Consider the following 20,851-nt stretch of genomic DNA (forward strand, 5'->3'; position numbering starts at 1 on the left):
TTTATTTTAAACATTAAAACAATGACAGGGAAACGTTTCTCATTAAAAGCAAGATGATAAAAGTGATTCTAATAAGAGATTTAAAATAAAACAGATTTAGTTTATTACTTATTTTCAATGGGCAGATTGTTCCAGAGAAAAGTAGCTTTATAGAATAGAAACCCTTGACTGGCGCATTCCTCTTCCCTGTGAAGTGGCTTGCATTTTTTTTAAAGTATGTAATAATTAGTGTGTGGGGGTTCTTTGCTACAATTACTGTCTTATTCTCTTGCAATCAAATGGTATTGTATGGTGATGAAGCTTGCGTTTTACACACAACTAGTCCATACCCGTGGGGGGATATGCGCACATGACAACAAACATGCTTCGCTGTTCTGTGCACATGGTAATGGTCAATGGCTGTGTGCAAATTCAGATCAATTGCCCTAGGCACTGAGGAGAACCGGGCAGAAGAGATTTTGGCCTCACCACGATTTTGGGCTTACCACACAGAGCTTTGTAGAATTATTACAAGTTCGGCACACGTAGCGCAGATCGGCCAGAGACACCCTCCAAGTAAACGATGTACATGCTCATCGCTGTAACATTAGGGGAGCGTGCATTACATAGCCGGTCTCTCCCTCCCTCTCTGTCTCCCTCCCGGCGTGTTCTCCATGACATGATGTTTAGTTTGTGCAAGAAAGCAGTGCTTCTAAAGTCAATGTTTTGTTCGTAGCATGAGTTTTAGTGAACATAACAGTGGATGTATGAGCGGCCAGCACTAGTAGGGGTGTGCATCGTGGCTTGACGACACACACACACACACACGTTGTGTGCTGTAATGTGACATCCCATCGCGATCCTAAATTGAATGGGCGCAATTTTACAGTGCGAGGCCGGCCCGAAGGGCGACATGTTTGTATAGTAATAATGAATTATTTTCGAGCGTGCACTTTCACTGGTGCGCGCAGTAGCATGAGACATCACACTAAAAAGTAAGAAGTTGGGCGTATTTTGAAGTCGGGGAATCAATATGAATGACAGGGCGATTTATTTGAGAAATGATTCCGATTCTGATTCTGCTGTCCAGCTCTCACAACTCTCACTGACTCTCCCCTCTCGTTGCTGTGTCTGACTGGCATGGTGTCAGCGAGCCGTGCGAGCGAGTATGCTATGCTCAGTATGCTGGGTGTCTGGAAAGTGGTCCCAGCTTATTGGCTCATTGACTCATGACACAAGCAATGGGAGTTAGCGCTTTCAGTGTTGCTATGATACGGTGTCTGCCCCATAGCTTGTAGAGCTCTCGCACATGATTGGCTTAGAATTAAAAAAAAAATTCGGACGCGCGGCTTTGCCAAGCGCCCAGGATAGGTTTCCCTTATTTTAATCTCTGGGGGTTGGCAACCCTAACCTTGCCATACCTTAGCTTTCGTGTAGTGACTGCAATGTGTTATAGGGGTTAATGTGAAAATATCAGTAGTTACCTGTGGCCTCTGCCTTCTTCGATGCGCGTCTCCGTCTCTTTGACTCGCTATTTTTCTCCCGCCGGAGTGTCTTCTTTGCGAGGAGTTGAGCTAAGAAGTTAAGACAGTTGTATATGAGGTAGTGTAATGAGCAGTAATGGTATATAGATCTGAGGTGCGGTAATGAGCAGTAATGGTGACTGTGCGATATATGCGACAAAGAGTGGGGGGCTGGTGTTCTCGCTAGCTTGTGGTGGGCTGCAAAATGTAGATAGGGGTGTGGGGGTGGACACAGAAGTACATGCACGCACACGCATGTTGCTGTGTATGTAGTGTGTGGTGATGTATCTGGAGGTGAAAGCAATGTATCGGTTAAAGGGATAGGTTGCAGTTAGTGTGGCAACATGTGTAATGTTAAGCACAATGCAAGAGCAGAGGATTGAGTGCTGATTCAGTGCAGGTGGGTGATGTGGGCTGGTTTGGGTGGAACATACCATGTGGGCCTGTATGGAGCAGTAATGATATATATATGTAACTAGAAAATATTGTTCCTATAAAGAAACAATGTGGGCTCGCTTTAAAGCCAAAACACTGTAGTTATAAAAAGTACAAATTCCGTTTGACCTGGTATCTCTGTCTTTGCGTTGTGGGTGTAGATGTGCCTCCGTTTGATCAGGTTGGGAGCACCTGTTATCATTTTCCTAATTGTCATCAGTTACACACCTGCTTGCATAGCTGATTGTAGTAAGGGGGGATGGAGGGGTATAGGGGGCAGGAGTGATGGGTGTGGGGTCCTCCCCCCCTGGCTCCAGTGAGCTTGTAGATGAGCTATTTCCGATGGTTTACAGTGTGTGTGTGGGGGGGGGGGGGGGAGTTGTGTGAGGTCATGTTGACCAATACACACCATTAGTGTTAAATTGGAGCTTGAAATGTACAAAATTATTGCAATTAAAATTTCACCCATTTACACATACATTCATACACCGATGGCGGAGGAAACCATGCAAGGCACCTGCTCATCGGGAGCAATTAGGGGTTCAGCGTCTTGCTCAAGAACACCTCGACACTAACTCTGGGGGAGCACAGGATCGAACTGGGAACCTCGCAGTTGCCATCCAGCCGCTGCCACCCCCTGTACTCACACTTTCCAAAAAGGTTTTCCCAAAATAGCAGATCTACAAGCTCACAACGCATCACATTGTAGATCATCTTTTTTTGAATAGTCGAAGTATGACAGAGGGGGAGGTGGAGTGGCAGTGGAGTACGGGGTGTGTGTGTGTGTGGGGGGAAGGGGGGGTTTGGAGCATGTAGTGTACAAACGTTTTAGCTACGTTTTTATACTTTGAGTACCAAAATAAAAGTAATCAATGAGGAGTTGAGCTGAGAAGTGAAGACAGTTGTATATGAGGTAGTGTAATGAGCAGTAATGGTATATAGATCTGAGGTGCGGTAATGAGCAGTAATGGTGACTGTGCGATATATGCGACAAAGAGTGGGGGGCTGGTGTTCTCGCTAGCTTGTGGTGGGCTGCAAAATGTAGATAGGGGTGTGGGGGTGGACACAGAAGTACATGCACGCACACGCATGTTGCTGTGTATGTAGTGTGTGGTGATGTATCTGGAGGTGAAAGCAATGTATCGGTTAAAGGGATAGGTTGCAGTTAGTGTGGCAACATGTGTAATGTTAAGCACAATGCAAGAGCAGAGGACGGCTGGTCCATGGTGTTGTTGTTCTGTGTCAGTAGCCTGGTGCGTTCTCTGGCGACTGTGTTCATGGTGTGCAGCTGATAAGGGAAGAGACACACACAGACAGTGTACTTATGTGTGCATGTTGGTGATGTGTTGGTTGGCAGCTGAGAAGTGCTGTGGTATGTACAGTATATGAGGTTCATAGCTGATGAAATAGATTCGCGTCGAAAATATCAGTAGTTACCTGTGGCCTCTGCCTCCTTCAATTCGCGTCTCCGTCTCTGTGCCTGGCATAGTTGCTCCTGCCGGGGTGTCTTCTTTGCGAGGAGTTGAGCTGAGAAGTGAAGACAGTTGTATATGAGGTAGTGTAATGAGCAGTAATGGTATATAGATCTGAGGTGCGTGCTGATTCAGTGCAGGTGGGTGATGTGGGCTGGTTTGGGTGGAACATACCATGTGGGCCTGCATGGAGCAGTAATGATATATATATGTAACTACAAAATATTGTTCCTATAAAGAAACAATGTGGGCTCGCTTTAAAGCCAAAATACTGTAGTTATAAAAAGTACAAATTCCGTTTGACCTGGTATCTCTGTCTTTGCGTTGTGGGTGTAGATGTGCCTCCGTTTGATCAGGTTGGGAGCACCTGTTATCATTTTCCTAATTGTCATCAGTTACACACCTGCTTGCATAGCTGATTGTAGTAAGGGGGGATGGAGGGGTGTAGGGGGCAGGAGTGATGGGTGTGAGGTGCTCCCCCCTGGCTCCAGTGAGCTTGTAGATGAACTATTTCCAATGGTTTACAGTGTGTGTGTGTGTGTGGGGGGGGGGGAGTTGTGTGAGGTCATGTTGACCAATACACACCATTAGTGTTAAATTGGAGCTTGAAATGTACAACATAATTACAATTAAAATTTCACCCATTTACACATACATTCATACACCGATGGCGGAGGAAACCATGCAAGGCACCTGCTCATCGGGAGCAATTAGGGGTTCAGCGTCTTGCTCAAGAACACCTCGACACTAACTCTGGGGGAGCCTGGGATCGAACTGGGAACCTTGCAGTTGCCATCCAGCCGCTGCCACCCCCTGTACTCACACTTTCCAAAAAGGTTTTCCAAAAATAGCAGATCTACAAGCTCACAACGCATCACATTGTAGATCATCTTTTTTTGAATAGTCGAAGTATGACAGAGGGGGGGGGGGGGGAGTGGCAGTGGAGTATGGGGTGTGTGTGTGTGGGGGGAGGGGGGGGGGGGTTTGGAGCATGTAGTGTACAAACGTTTTAGCTACGTTTTTATACTTTGAGTACCAAAATAAAAGTACTCAATGAGGAGTTGAGCTGAGAAGTGAAGACAGTTTTATATGAGGTAGTGTAATGAGCAGTAATGGTATATAGATCTGAGGTGCGGTAATGAGCAGTAATGGTGACTGTGCGATATATGCGACAAAGAGTGGGGGGCTGGTGTTCTCGCTAGCTTGTGGTGGGCTGCAAAATGTAGATAGGGGTGTGGGGGTGGACACAGAAGTACATGCACGCACACGCATGTTGCTGTGTATGTAGTGTGTGGTGATGTATCTGGAGGTGAAAGCAATGTATCGGTTAAAGGGATAGGTTGCAGTTAGTGTGGCAACATGTGTAATGTTAAGCACAATGCAAGAGCAGAGGACGGCTGGTCCATGGTGTTGTTGTTCTGTGTCAGTAGCCTGGTGCGTTCTCTGGCGACTGTGTGCATGGTGTGCAGCTGATAAGGGAAGAGACACACACAGACAGTGTACTTATGTGTGCATGTTGGTGATGTGTTGGTTGGCAGCTGAGAAGTGCTGTGGTATGTACAGTATATGAGGTTCATAGCTGATGAAATAGATTCGCGTCGAAAATATCAGTAGTTACCTGTGGCCTCTGCCTCCTTCAATGCGCGTCTCCGTCTCTGTGCCTGGCATAGTTGCTCCTGCCGGGGTGTCTTCTTTGCTAGGAGTTGAGCTGAGAAGTGAAGACAGTTGTATATGAGGTAGTGTAATGAGCAGTAATGGTATATAGATCTGAGATGCGTGCTGATTCAGTGCAGGTGGGTGATGTGGGCTGGTTTGGGTGGAACATACCATGTGGGCCTGTATGGAGCAGTAATGATATATATGTAACTAGAAAATATTGTTCCTATAAAGAAACAATGTGGGCTCGCTTTAAAGCCAAAATACTGTAGTTATAAAAAGTACAAATTCTGTTTGACCTGGTATCTCTGTCTTTGCGTTGTGGGTGTAGATGTGCCTCCGTTTGATCAGGTTGGGAGCACCTGTTATCATTTTCCTAATTGTCATCAGTTACACACCTGCTTGCATAGCTGATTGTAGTAAGGGGGGATGGAGGGGTGTAGGGGGCAGGAGTGATGGGTGTGAGGTGCTCCCCCCTGGCTCCAGTGAGCTTGTAGATGAGCTATTTCCAATGGTTTACAGTGTGTGGGTGGGGGGGGGGGGGGGGGGGAGTTGTGTGAGGTCATGTTGACCAATACACACCATTAGTGTTAAATTGGAGCTTGAAATGTACAACATAATTACAATTAAAATTTCACCCATTTACACATACATTCATACACCGATGGCGGAGGAAACCATGCAAGGCACCTGCTCATCGGGAGCAATTAGGGGTTCAGCGTCTTGCTCAAGAACACCTCGACACTAACTCTGGGGGAGCCTGGGATCGAACTGGGAACCTCGCAGTTGCCATCCAGCCGCTGCCACCCCCTGTACTCACACTTTCCAAAAAGGTTTTCCAAAAATAGCAGATCTACAAGCTCACAACGCATCACATTGTAGATCATCTTTTTTTGAATAGTCGAAGTATGACAGAGGGGGGGGGGGGGGGGAGTGGCAGTGGAGTATGGGGTGTGTGTGTGTGGGGGGAGGGGGGGGGGGGGTTTGGAGCATGTAGTGTACAAACGTTTTAGCTACGTTTTTATACTTTGAGTACCAAAATAAAAGTACTCAATGAGGAGTTGAGCTGAGAAGTGAAGACAGTTGTATATGAGGTAGTGTAATGAGCAGTAATGGTATATAGATCTGAGGTGCGGTAATGAGCAGTAATGGTGATTGTGCGATATATGCGTCAAAGAGTGGGGGGCTGGTGTTCTCGCTAGCTTGTGGTGGGCTGCAAAATGTAGATAGGGGTGTGGGGGTGGACACAGAAGTACATGCACGCACACGCATGTTGCTGTGTATGTAGTGTGTGGTGATGTATCTGGAGGTGAAAGCAATGTATCGGTTAAAGGGATAGGTTGCAGTTAGTGTGGCAACATGTGTAATGTTAAGCACAATGCAAGAGCAGAGGACGGCTGGTCCATGGTGTTGTTGTTCTGTGTCAGTAGCCTGGTGCGTTCTCTGGCGACTGTGTGCATGGTGTGCAGCTGATAAGGGAAGAGACACACACAGACAGTGTACTTATGTGTGCATGTTGGTGATGTGTTGGTTGGCAGCTGAGAAGTGCTGTGGTATGTACAGTATATGAGGTTCATAGCTGATGAAATAGATTTGCGTCGAAAATATCAGTAGTTACCTGTGGCCTCTGCCTCCTTCAATGCGCGTCTCCGTCTCTGTGCCTGGCATAGTTGCTCCTGCCGGGGTGTCTTCTTTGCTAGGAGTTGAGCTGAGAAGTGAAGACAGTTGTATATGAGGTAGTGTAATGAGCAGTAATGGTATATAGATCTGAGATGCGTGCTGATTCAGTGCAGGTGGGTGATGTGGGCTGGTTTGGGTGGAACATACCATGTGGGCCTGTATGGAGCAGTAATGATATATATGTAACTAGAAAATATTGTTCCTATAAAGAAACAATGTGGGCTCGCTTTAAAGCCAAAACACTGTAGTTATAAAAAGTACAAATTCTGTTTGACCTGGTATCTCTGTCTTTGCGTTGTGGGTGTAGATGTGCCTCCGTTTGATCAGGTTGGGAGCACCTGTTATCATTTTCCTAATTGTCATCAGTTACACACCTGCTTGCATAGCTGATTGTAGTAAGGGGGGATGGAGGGGTATAGGGGGCAGGAGTGATGGGTGTGAGGTGCTCCCCCCTGGCTCCAGTGAGCTTGTAGATGAGCTATTTCCGATGGTTTACAGTGTGTGTGTGGGGGGGGTTGTGTGAGGTCATGTTGACCAATACACACCATTAGTGTTAAATTGGAGCTTGAAATGTACAAAATTATTGCAATTAAAATTTCACCCATTTACACATACATTCATACACCGATGGCGGAGGAAACCATGCAAGGCACCTGCTCATCGGGAGCAATTAGGGGTTCAGCGTCTTGCTCAAGAACACCTCGACACTAACTCTGGGGGAGCCTGGGATCGAACTGGGAACCTCGCAGTTGCCATCCAGCCGCTGCCACCCCCTGTACTCACACTTTCCAAAAAGGTTTTCCCAAAATATCAGATCTACAAGCTCACAACGCATCACATTGTAGATCATCTTTTTTTGAATAGTCGAAGTATGACAGAGGGGGGGGGGAGTGGCAGTGGAGTATGGGGTGTGTGTGTGTGGGGGGAGGGGGGGGGGGGGTTTGGAGCATGTAGTGTACAAACGTTTTAGCTACGTTTTTATTAGGGATGCACCGAATGGGAAATTCTTGGCCGAAACCGAACGCCGAAAACAGAAAACAGTTGGCCGAAAACCGAATACCGAAAGGCCGAATATCATAAATATATATAATGAATTTATTTGTTTACCAATGTTGATCAGCTACCTGATTAATGGCAAAATACATGATTATGGCAAAACTTAACTTAAATAATAATCACTATTATGTAGGGATGTCCGATATTATCGGCCTCCCGATATTATCGGCCGATATTAGCATAAAAATTGATATCGGGAAAATATCGGTATCGGTTTTTGAAAAAAAAAAAAATATTTTTTTTTTTGCTTTATAAATAAGTTACAGGAGTTCTTACTGTATATGGTGTGTGTGATATGAAATTTGAGCTTACCCTAATCACAATAATCCCCGCATATATCGGTATCGGTTGATATCGGTATCGGTAATTAAGAGTTGGACAATATCGGTATATCGGTTATCGGTAAAAAAGCCAATATCGGACAACCCTACTATTATGAGTACCATAAAACATTTATTCAGCACTTTTGAATCCATACATTAATTCCAGACTGACTGCTGAAAGATTGTAAAATGTAAACATTTATATAATTATATAATAATAATATTCCACATTTTATTCCAAGATTTTTTGAAAATAGCATTGTTTCCGTGTCTTTCGGTGATATCGGCCGATATGTTTCGGTGTCTTTCGGCCGATATGTTTCGGTGTCTTTCGGTGATATTTTTTCAGCGTTAAAACCCTTTCGGCCGAAAGACGAAAATGCATTTTTTAACCATTTTCGGCCAATATGTTTCGGTGGCCGAATATTCGGTGCATCCCTAGTTTTTATACTTTGAGTACCAAAATAAAAGTACTCAATGTTCAGAAAATAGCAGATCTACAAGCTCATAACGCGTCACATTGTAGATCGGCTATGTGTGGTTACTGTAGGTTTTGTATTAATAATCAAAAATGTAATGTAACTAAAGCTGTCATATGCTGTAATTGTAGTGGAGTAGACGTAACAGAAATAGAAAGTAAAGTAAAAGTACCTCAACATTGTATTGTGCATTGTAAGCACTTGCATAGTACTTGAGTACATGCACTTAGTTACTTTGCTGCACCACTGAGCAGCCAATGAATGACAGGCTAGCTTTCACCAGGTGTAATGATTGCTAGAGTGTGAAGAGACATGGGTTGATATTAATGGTCTTAACTCGCAATATATACATCACACAGCTTAGATATTTGGATTAAATCAGAGAGCAGACCTGTGCAAACTTGGTGATGTAAATTAGGTGTGAAATAATGTGTGGTGGTGTGTTGTTCTGGCTGCGCTGAGCGCATGTTGGTGATGTGAGTTTATAGGTGGGAGATAGAGTTGAGTGGACAGAGTGTGTGGAAGTGATGAGAAGAACATAAGCCATTACCTTGGCTGTCAGGCAGCGTCAATGAAGGTGTGGGAAGTAGGCCTGGTGGACTGACGTCGTGGTTGTCAGCTGTGAAGTGAGGTGGTATGAACAGTATGGCACGTTAAAGGGATTGTAGGGATCATTAAGCCTAAATTAAAAAAATATTCATATATATATATTTTGCATTTTCTCCCCTCTATCAGCCACTATATAATGGTGCTGGGGTGTTTTCCTGCATTGACACACAGTCCTCTATCTGAAATCCGTATTTTCCCTTCTGTTTATATTCATGTTGTTTATCACCGGGACGTAAATTAACGCACGCATGTGCGTGTCCGTGCGCGTCCGTGCCCGTATCAACTTTTTACTTTCGGTTTTAAAACGCTCTCAAACTTCTTTTTTGAGGCACAGAATTTACTTTTAAAAAATCGTTTGGATAGAATTTAGTTGTTTAACTTCATCTATGTGGTCAATTTATCATGAAAGAGCCTATTTAAAAATATAAATTCAGAGAACCGTAGGGTCGGGCATTTCCGCGAATTGTATCCGCTTAAGGCAACCTATTCTGGGCATGACTCATTTAAAAAGTCCGCCCTGCGTCACCCCCTGGTGGTCGGGGAAAAGAACTGCTGGAGGGGCGGTGTGTTTGACAATAGTTTTTTTCTTTGATTATGTCTGAACTCCCTACTATCCCTTTAATTGCAGAAGAAATTGATTGACTGCAGGTGTGGTGAGTTTGGGTGGTGTGTGTAAAGCAGGTTATGTGTGTAATTTTTGCCGGAGTCATTAAGCAATGTATAGGCCTGTAATGGGCAGTAATGCTTTTATGTGAAGAAGTAATGTGTGGTTGTGTTTTGTTCTGCCTGGGCGGAGATGAGAGGTTGTATTTTTTTTTTCTGGGCTGAGCTGAGGGAAGACGATAGTGGTGTGGGTGAAGACACAGAAAAACACACAGCCATACAAACACACATAGATATGTATCCACAGAGCTGTGTACATATATCTATATATATGTATGTGTGAATGTATGTTTGAAGATGCATGTAGTTTGCTGCACCAGGTGTAATGATTGCTAGAGTGTGAAGACACATGGGTTGATATTAATGGTCTTAACTCGAAATATATACATCACAGAGCTTAGATCTTTGGATTAAATCAGAGAGCAGACCTGTGCAAACTTGGTGATGTAAAATAAACATTTGTAGTGTAAAAAAATCACACCCTGTGTGAAGGTAGCGGCGCTTTGATACATTTTGTCATCGATGTGTTTATAATGTGTTTATAGCCACGTGTCATGTGAAGCTTGACCAATCACTTTGTTGACGCACCTGACCAATCAGAACGTTGACGGACCTGACCAATCAGAACGTTGACGGACCTGACCAATCAGAACGTTGACGGACAAAGTCAGGTATAGAGCAGGATCCGCTCTATACCTAAAGGTATAGAGCGGCTAGCGCCGCTAAAAATCACACCCAGTGTGAAGTGGGCGGTGTGTGGTCATCACAACATGACTCACTTTAAAAAAAGGATAAATGACTTTTTTTTAAAGTCCATACTGCTATTCATAGGGCTGCACATGTGTCATGTATTTCGCTAGCCAATCACAGTCCTGAATTTGCAAAGTCAGCCAATCACATTACAGTTAGTGGTGATGCCACTAGCTGTAATGGGATTGGCTGACTTTGCAAAAGTATCGATTTGCATTAACAATGGAAGGGTTAGGGGGTATACAAATCTTTTGGTCGGTGTCCAAAACTCACTTATAGGGGACGGCTACACCGCCCCAAAGACACAGTGAAAACACGGGGCATTTCTCCTCTGTCCTTCTCTCTCCCCACTAGCAAAACCCATTGGAAATGCTTTGGGTGCTTAAAGTTAAATATTTCAAAAACTACAAATTATTTCAAAAAGAAAAGTACAAGCACACATGTCCACAGTAAGCTGGATTTTTTAAAGTTTGAATGGAGTTTCTAAGTGAAAGTATGTGGGAGTAGTTAGGTGCCATACTTTTGGGGGAGAATAAATAAATAGTGAAGATATCTATAGTGTGCTCGCTGCTGCTGCAGTGAGCCCACAATTAGTTGTGAAATAATGTGTGGTGTAGTGTTGTTCTGGCTGGGCTGAGCGCATGTTGGTGATGTGAGTTTATAGGTGGGAGATAGAGTTGAGTGGACAGAGTGTGTGGAAGTGATGAGAAGAACATAAGCCATTACCTTGGCTGTCAGGCAGCGTCAATGAAGGTGTGGGAAGTAGGCCTGGTGGACTGACGTCGTGGTTGTCAGCTGTGAAGTGAGGTGGTATGAACAGTATGGCACGTTAATTGCAGAAGAAATTGATTGACTGCATGTGTGGTGAGTTTGGGTGGTGTGTGTAAAGCAGGTTATGTGTGTAATTTTTGCCGGAGTCATTAAGCAATGTATAGGCCTGTAATAAGCAGTAATGCTATTATGTGAAGAAGTAATGTGTGGTTGTGTTTTGTTCTGCCTGGGCGGAGCTGAGAGGTTGTATTTTTTTTCGTCTGGGCTGAGCTGAGGGAAGACGATAGTGGTGTGGGTGAAGACACAGAAAAACACACAGCCATACAAACACACATAGATATGTATCCACAGAGCTGTGTACATATATCTATATATATGTATGTGTGAATGTATGTTTGAAGATGCATGTAGTTTGCTGCACGGCACCTACTGTATCAGTGTGACATGAAGGTGAAGGCAATTGCATAGGCATCCGAGTGTAGTGAGTGTGGCAGCGTTGTGTGAAACATGGAATGTGTGGGTAATGTGTAGTGTGTAGTGCAGGGGTAAAGAAATGTGTTGGCTTGTGTAAATGTTTGCAATGACTGTGGCACCATGTGTAATGTGAAGTGCAATGGAAGAACTGATGACATGCAATGGAGAGGAGTGCAGAGTGGGAGGCACTGACAAAGAGGGTGGTGGTATTGTAGTGCATTACCTGATGCCTTTACCACGCGGGGACACTTGCGTCGATAACACAATCGACTTTTCTTTTTCATCATGAAAAGCACGGTATGTGGCTCTCCCGATGTGGAGTGGCGTCCTTGTAGGTAAACTATAAAGTAGGGAACATTGTCAGCCACTGTAAGTGTGGTTTGAGACCTTGTAATGTGTAATAGTAAAGTAAGAATGGTGTTTGTTATGTAGCAGCTTCCGTGACATAAATGCAGCGCAAAGTGCTTTGCAGAGCAACAAACAGCAAAGGAACAAGAAAGAAATGACTTGAAGTCATATCCTACCAGGTGCTGTGTGTGTGTGTGTGTGTGTGTGTGTGTGTGTGTGTGTGTGTGTGTGTGTGTGTGTGTGTGTGTGTGTGTGTGTGTGTTTTCATAGACCTGATTACTTGTTTTTCGGATTGCTTGTTTCTCTCGCCAAACCTGGCAACATTGAATCTGCGACAATAAACGCTATAATGGTTTTTATGTAAGTGGTGGCAACATTTTGTGACACCACACGGGTCTTCCCAACAATGGCGAAGATTGAGGTCAGTGTGAACATGGCCAAAGAATAACTTAATAGTACAAAAAAGTATTGGCATCAAAATGTACTGAAAGTACCAAAAGTAAAAGTACTAAATCTGTGAAAATAGCAGATCTACAAGCTCACAACGCGACCACTTGAGGCCAATTACATCAGCTATTTTCAAAAAGAATCTTGAAAGCAAGCCCAAATAAGCAGTGGTGGAAAAAGTACTCAAATTCTCTACTTAAGTAAAAGTACCAATACTGCAATATGAAAATACTCTGTTACAAGTAAAAGGCCAGAATTCAAAATTAACTTGAGTGAAAGTACAAAAGTATTGGTATTAAAATGTACGTAAAGTACCAAAAGTGAAAGTACTAAATCTTTGAAAATAGCAGATCTACAAGCTCAGTACAGTACTTGAGTAAATGTACTCAGTTACTTTCCAGCACTGCAAATAAACAGCGACACGACGTTGTGACGTCTTTGTTGAACTGCAACATGGCGTTTACACTTTGTTAATTTACAGCCTGTAAGGCTACATCTACATAAACGTTCAGATGTAAAATATGAAGTGCTTACCCCATGGCCACGGATGTTACACTTCATTTCGGGTGGGTCTCAGTACCCGTATATTCCGTATTGTTCAATACAAAGCATTTGAATGCAATCGGCGGCCATTTCCTCATAGAGTTCTAATGTATCAGAGTGCATACACCCCCCAACCGCTACAGCCGCGGTTGGAAAAAAAACGGAGACAATGGCCACCAATCGGATCAAAAAGCTTTGTATTGAACGATACGGACGATACGGGTGCTTATGAGGGCCCGTATATAATTCTAACACCCGTAGCCATGAGATAAGCACTTTATATTTGAAATCTGAACGTTTATGTAGATGTACGAGTTGTAAATGGAGAAATGCAAACACCAGGTGTAAGTTCAACCATGACGCAAGTTCAACCACGACGCTTAACAATGCTAAGCTCGTCAACTACCGTCGTCACCCCACCGTTGTATTTGTCCACATCTTCAGTGAAATTCTTCCATACAAACGAACATCGAGCGGCCTGTTGTTTAGCTGGGGCCGCCCTCACCTATAGCTGCTGTGTTTGCAACATGTGAGCAACATCATGTATTTGGTTTTAATGGCAATCAAAGTGCTGGAGCGGATTACTGGAATGGAGTGCTTTAATCGGAGCGTTTTATCGGTCATTTTGCTGGAATCCGATCCGATCCACATTTTTTCATTGATAAATCGGATCGCGGCATCTCTAGTGTGTGTGTGTGTGTGTGTGTGTGTGTGTGTGTGGGGGGGGGGGGCTCTCTCCCTCTCTCTGACTCTGCTGCAAATCTCTCGCTCCTGCAAAGGAGGAGAGGCGGGTGCTTTAAAGGACACTTACTCCCCATTGGCTTAAACGGGGGGGAAGTGTGAAGGACAGCCAGGACAGCCAATGAGACTTAGGTGTCGACCCCTGAGTGCTTAGGTGTCGACACCTAAGCACTCAGGTGGCGAAAGTCTACTGAGGCTGTTTGTAGACTCAGGCGCTCTTCGAGCACCTGGTAAAAATTAGGAATGACAAAGTGAAGGAGGGGCCAAGAAAACAATGGCTTAAAAGTAATGGCTAAAACAATACTTAACAGGCAGTGAGGCAAACAGTGAAGACATGAATTTGAGCACAGATTTTGGGAATAGAGAAAGCAACTGAAAGCAAGAGTGAAGAAAGAAGTCTGGAGCTGTGCAGTGAAACTTTGAAACAAAAGGTGCAGTAAGTGGGGGGGGGGGGGGGCACAGAGTGCGTTAGCCCCTACGGAACCTCTCCCTCCGCTATGTAGCTCCGAGATGAGGTCCCTCTTTAGTTTCTGCCGTATGCTGTAGGCCTTGTCGCACATTTTCCACTTTACATGTTTCTTACCCCTTTCTGCACATCGTATCCAAAAAGTAAAGCATTTGCGCCACTCTCTCATATGTTTTAAGTTTTAGCTGGCAATAAAATCTATCTAACGAGTTGAAGAAAGTATTTAATTTGCCTCGGTTTTCATCCGGTTCCATAATATTTTGCATTAGAAGATGCAATTCAACATTTGACCAGTAGGGGAATCAGTAATGTTATGTCTACGGGCGCAACTCTTGCGCAATGTCTTAAAAACATGGAACCGGATGAAAACCGAGGCAAATTAAATACTTTCTTCAACTCGTTAGATAGATTTTATTGCCAGCTAAAACTTAAAACATATGAGAGAGTGGCGCAAATGCTTTACTTTTTGGATACGATGTGCAGAAAGGGGTAAGAAACATGTAAAGTGGAAAATGTGCGACAAGGCCTACAGCATACGGCAGAAACTAAAGAGGGACCTCATCTCGGAGCTACATAGCGGAGGGAGAGGTTCCGTAGGGGCTAAGAGTGCGTGTGAGGTGATGTGTGTAAATTGCGTTGGTGTGAATGTGTTTTGTAAATACATTCTGGCATGTGTGGTGAGCAAAGCGTGCATAGTATACATGGGGCGATACAGGGGCTGGCTTGGGGGCAGGGATGGAGGGCGCGAGGAATGTTGTCGACAGACACTGAGGCGGGGGGGGGGGGGGGGGGAGTAAACAAACAGTGGTGTGCGGAGGGGGGGTGGTGGCCGACGTTAGAATTTCGGTGGGGTAAGTGGTAGAAAATGGAGTGGGGAAGCGGAAGACACGGTGCAAAAGCGTGTTATTATGAGGTACAGCGTTAGTTTATTAGCGTGGTACTGACCTGAATGGAATTGGGAAGCAGAAGACACGGTGCAATGGCAAAGAGGTGTTGCTGGTCGTTGTAGAAGTGGAAGAATGTGTCTGTGGAGAAGCAGCGTCGACTGGAGTAGAGCTGGCTCTAGCTGTGTTCCGTGAGCAGAAATAACTTCCGGTCGACGATCTCTTCAGAATAAGAGTACCCTCTAGAGTAAAAAGAAGCCATTGAAAACCATTGAAAAACGGTTCACTTGCACATTAAAAGTATAAATTAAGCATTTAAACGAAGCTATACAACACATATTATGTTTCTGTGTAACAAAAACTTTTTTTAAAACATTAAAAATGTATCTAAATGGATAAATGCTGTTCAAAGGAGTGCATAGCCTATAGAAATTGGACACTGGACCGGAGACGGCTGGGGATGCCAACACTTGTGACATACGCACGCGTTCGGGGAGATCCCCTCTACACCGCCACACTATCCGCTAAGCGGGAGAGGTGTAGAAAAAAGTGTGGCGGACCGTCCAGTGAGGTCAGAGGTCAGAAAAGTGCCGTTTTCAGACAATAGTGGACACTGGACCGGAGACGGCTGGGGATGCCAACACTTGTGACATACGCACGCGTTCGGGGAGACCCCCTCTACACGCTTGCCATAAAACACCATGATACATATCACAGACAAGTTACCAGCAACAGTTTTGAAAATAAATGAATTGTCAGAGAGCAAGGTGAACTATTTAAGCCAACTGTAGGCTAAGCCACACCCATTATTGGGTGTGGCACCTGAGCAATGCTAATTCATTCTGGACTTGATTATGGCCTCGTTGATCAGTGGCAGAGACAAATACAATTTAATCACTCATCATCGTTGACACCTCATGACAGTGGCGGAGCGTCCGGGGAGGCGGCCGCCTACGGGCCCGCGACCCTGGAGGGCCCGGGCCGTCAGATCTCACATGGACGTGCTCCGCCTCTACGCCTCTCATTTAAAGCATTATCATCATTAAAATAATATTGAAATGTTATGTTGCGTGTTGTCGGTTTATTTTCACTCACAGTAATGCAAATATACAAATGAATCACAATCGCTTTCATTATCTTATCTCCAAATGTATGTATATTGCCACCCGTGACCTGTACGTCATCATCAATCACTTGTCAACACAAGCCAGGACAGGTAGCCTTCAGCATTGTTTACGGCACGGCCTAATCATGAGTGGAAATGCATATAAACACAAAAGTGGTAATAAAAAGCGCAAGGAAAAGGAAAAAAGGGAACAAGCAAATGCTAAACTTCCCAAATTAGATGGCTATTTTGTTCGACCTACTCCTCGTCCACCTGTAGATGAGCCTGAACCCGACATCATTGCATACCAGCATCTGGGTCAAGGGAACACAGGAGCCAGATTAACAGGTATGACTGTCGGTGTCACTCACTGTCTACAAGAAAATGATTTATTAAATTGTTTATGGTTCTTATAGTAGCCGCCGAGCCCTACTTGAGAGTCCTTCTCTCTGTCTCTTAGTGACGATGATGATGATGATGATAGGGACTCGGCAGATGCTAGCTGCTCCTTAGGAGAGGATGCGGGCCCGGTGTTGGACCAGCAGCTCCCCCTCCCCTCACCCACACTGCAAGTGGAAGAAGTGGACACTGGGAGTGAAAGCAGCAGATCTTCTCCTCATGCCATGGGTGAAATTGAGACCATGGATGATGACAGCACTCCCCTGGAGTGCTTTCCGACTGATCGGGCCAATTTCTGTGAAAATGTTGAGGACGCCAACACCAAAAGATATATCCTTAAAACGGGCCCATGCAAACCCAAGGGTCCATTCCCCACCGATACGGACAGTCGTTCTTTTTCGGAGTTATTACACCTCCACCACTAAAGTCAACGGTATGTCATTTAAAAAGACATACTGTACATCATAAATGTATTTTCTAAATACAAGTGTCTTTTTTTTTTTTTTTTTTTGCCACTTAGAAGTGTTTTAGTATGAGTCATTTAAAAGGCATACATCATAAATGTATTTTTAAAATAGATTTGTGTCTTTTAAAAAACATAAAAAATGCACCATCTTATTTTGAAGGCAACCGGAAACCTTATTTCTGCTAGCTTGAAAGCCGGATGTCCTATTTCTGCTCACGGAACGGAGCTAATGTAATATAGGATAGGATAGTGCTCGAGTAGTAAAATAAATATATAGGCCTGTAATGAGCATTAATTATCCATATGTAAATATGTGAGTAAGAATGTGTGGTGGTAGCGTCGCACTTCCCCCTCGTTTTGATCCAAGGCCAGTGACGGCGCCAGGGGGGTCGTCAGCACCCCCTGGTGAAGGCTTATGGAATAAATAATAAAATATAAATATGTAGTGGCGCACAATAAGTATAGACTCCGGGCAAAAGGCGTGGCCAAGCTTAGGCTGAAGTAGTTCCGGTGGCCATATTAAGGGAGCTCCATAACAACAGCTCGTATCAACAACATTGACAGTTACCCACGAGTCACGACGTGTCCTGAACTACAGCGAATTTATTGGTAAAGGACAGAAGATGGACCTGGCAATGCGTGACAGAGAGTTACCATACAGAGAGAAGCTGAATGCAGACGCAAAGGCACGCTACCTGCGATCAGTGTTGCCATGTTTTGCGAGAGAAATAAGCAACCAGGTCTATGAAAACAAGCCCAAAAGAAGTGGCTTAGATACATAGACTACTTGAAAATAGCCGATCTACAAGCTCACGTGAGCTTGTACATAGGTTATTAAAAAAAACTCTTGCAATAAAATAAAGAATATTTGGAATATTTTTTAAAACATTCTAACAACACAAATGCTCCCTGGCACAAAACATTTTCATGAAAAGATTTGAGAACCACTGGTTTAATTTTTTTTGTTTTTTTTAAAAAGCCTAAATAATCAAGCACCTAAATAAGCCTAAATAAGCAAGTACCTAAATAAGCCTAAATAAGCAAGTACACTTTATAAATAAGCCATACAAAACTACTAATTTTACAAGCAACTTCACAGAAAAAGAAGCCCAAAGTCGCTTATAATAAGCCGACATGGCAACGCTGATGCTGATCCTCTCGCCTCCAACAGATGTTTACATGTTTGATTGTGTGCTGTCATGCTCGTTTGAGCTTATATGTGTTTGGGAATGTTGTTGAAGGTTATGTTATTTGGTCAGCTGACACCCAAGCCATACTACATTTATTTGATATCTCCGACGTCTTAACTCTTGCTGACAGACAGACAGCTGTTTACTCAGCCACCGTGACCGTGAGCCTGCACCCACGTTACACTACGTTTCTCAGACTGGACACATAGAGAAACACAATTTAGCTGATAGCTCAATCTCATTGTATTTAAGATACCCATGCCAAGCCGTTTCTTTGATATCTCGACATCTGATCTCCAACAGCTTTTCCTCCAGGTTGGAAATGTGTGCAATTTAACTTTTTTAATTTAACGTCTGAAACCTTGGCATTGCATCCGATAATGCAGCACTGTCGTACCATTGCTAAATTAGAGCAACAGACAAGTTAGAGATAGATAATAATGTACACCGTCTACTTGCTGGACAACAAACACAGGACTACAGGACTACACTACTCTACACTTGTGGCAGCTGTCAATCTACTCCCTCAACATGGCGGCGGAAGTGGCACGATTTAAGGGCGTGGCGACCATGTTACGTCGCTATGCCCGGAGTCTATATACGTCATCCCGATGAAACCAATAACATTAATAATACCTCCGATAATAGATAATATTTGTTTTGTCAATTGTCAGCTGTGATCTGCAAAGACTTTGTAGCGGCAGTAATCCCCCCCTGCCCCCTCCCTCCCTCCCTCCCCACACACACACTCAGGCTACACCAGTGGTTCTCAAACGTTTTCATGTCGGACCCCCAAATTGAGACTTATTAGCCCACGGACGGACCCCCATTAGAAAAGATATGCCATGGACCCCCATAAGAGAAGATTTTTTACGGCTCTAGCAGTGATTCTCAACCATTTAAATGTCAAGGACCCCCAGTTTGATATGCATTAGGGGCTACGGACCCCCATTCAATGGCATTTCTCTCTCTTGGACCCCAATTTATATCGTAAAATCTATGTCAATTTAACTCAGAGTGTACAAATGGAACCAAATGGACCCGTTGGTTCCATTTGTAGCCTACACTCAGAGTTTACAGAGTAGACCCATAAGGCTCCATTTGGTGCCTAATCTATCATTTAGCTGGGGACCCCCTGGAACTCCCTCAAGGACTTTGTTCTCACTTTGAGAACCCATGGGCTACACAACACACAGAGAGATGGCATGCTGAGGAACCCTGGTCTAAAACGTCTTAAAACAGTCTCAGTCAGAGGCTAACACATTACCTGCCACATGCCTATGCCTTTTCCGTCTCGTCATTCGTCAATGATGTCCTTTTTTTCGCATAATTGTTGCAGGATGCCTTGCAAAGAAGAGGAAGAAAAGAAAGAGGTAGCAGCTAGTGCTACTAGCCGATTAGCTGTCTGTGTTGTGTTGTCCAAATACGAGGCCGGCGCGTGCGCACTGTGCACTAATCTCTCTCTCTCTCTCTCTCTCTCTCTCTCTCTCTCTCTCTCTCTCTCTCTCTCTCTGTGTGTGAAACCTGTCTATAAACTAGTGTTTGTTCAGTAACAGGGGTCTCCCCGTCTCTCCAGGTCTTTTAAAAACACATTACAGGTGTGTTGCCAATTTCATTCAATCAGGAGTACAAATGTATCAGCTTCAATTTGATAGTTTTCCAGTATATTTTTGTTCTTTCTCCTGATCTTATTACAATAAATGCATGGAATCTCAGTACGTACCGTACGTCTGTAATCCATGTAATACAATTTGGCACGCGTGTCACAGACAACAACCCGAGGGAGTGCAGTGCCCAGCGTTGAGTCGGACGGATCATAGTGTATTAGAATATTCATACAACAGGACAACAGACACAAAAGCATAAAAACATTAATGGAACTATGACAGAGGTCAGTGCCAAAGCAAACCTCTTGGAAATAATGCTCAGATTCCATGGGAAAAAACTGTTGTTTTAGGCACACTGTAATAGATAATGACAATAAACCATATTTCTATAGTCTTAATAACCCTGAGCAGTGATTTGGATGTATTATGTGACTGACATTATGTTCATCCCACAGCACTGACTTTGTCTGGGTTCTGTTCTTCCTGCTGTTGAACTCAGATAAGAACTCAGACACTTGATTAGAAACTACTCAATTCATATTAACCACTTACTGCACTGTACTTGTCGCACTCTTTTTTTGATCTACACCAAATCTCTTCTCTGAAAATAGCCAATATACAGGCTCACGAGCTTGCTCCTATGCTTGAAGATCTGTTATTTTTGGAAAATGTTCCCCCCTGAATAGGGATGCTGGGATTCAAGTGGTTAACAACAAAACAGTCTCCAGTACATATTACAGTACAGTACTGTATAGTCTACTATAGAGCAAGGTTATTATAGTTAA

The 20,851-nt window shown here is 44.0% G+C and overlaps 1 protein-coding gene across 6 annotated transcripts in view; it reads right to left on the reverse strand.

The window, feature by feature from the left end:
• LOC311054400 (uncharacterized protein) overlaps window positions 1–19,782 on the reverse strand; it is a 103,270-nt gene extending 83,488 nt beyond the window's left edge. For 4 of the 6 annotated variants that reach the window (XM_084070338.1, XM_084070339.1, XM_084070336.1 and 1 more), the window contains exons 1-8: window positions 19,727–19,782; window positions 15,361–15,541; window positions 12,094–12,210; window positions 11,352–11,420; window positions 9,154–9,222; window positions 6,684–6,773; window positions 5,028–5,117; window positions 3,375–3,464 (exon numbers count right to left, since the gene is read on the reverse strand). In XM_084070338.1, coding sequence (XP_083926464.1) covers window positions 3,375–3,464; window positions 5,028–5,117; window positions 6,684–6,773; window positions 9,154–9,222; window positions 11,352–11,420; window positions 12,094–12,157 — 472 coding nt within the window. In that variant the 5' untranslated portion in view covers window positions 12,158–12,210; window positions 15,361–15,541; window positions 19,727–19,782. Of the gene's footprint in view, window positions 1–1,463; window positions 1,554–3,374; window positions 3,465–5,027; window positions 5,118–6,683; window positions 6,774–9,153; window positions 9,223–11,351; window positions 11,421–12,093; window positions 12,211–15,360; window positions 15,542–19,726 lie in introns of all 6 variants that reach the window. The other 2 variants (XM_084070341.1, XM_084070337.1) reach the window with 2 other exon arrangements.
• Window positions 19,783–20,851: the final 1,069 nt, after the last annotated feature.

The sequence above is a fragment of the Gymnoscopelus microlampas genome (genome assembly GCF_963454915.1).
Source record: "Gymnoscopelus microlampas genome assembly, chromosome: 10".
In the NCBI taxonomy this organism is placed as follows: domain Eukaryota; kingdom Metazoa; phylum Chordata; class Actinopteri; order Myctophiformes; family Myctophidae; genus Gymnoscopelus; species Gymnoscopelus microlampas.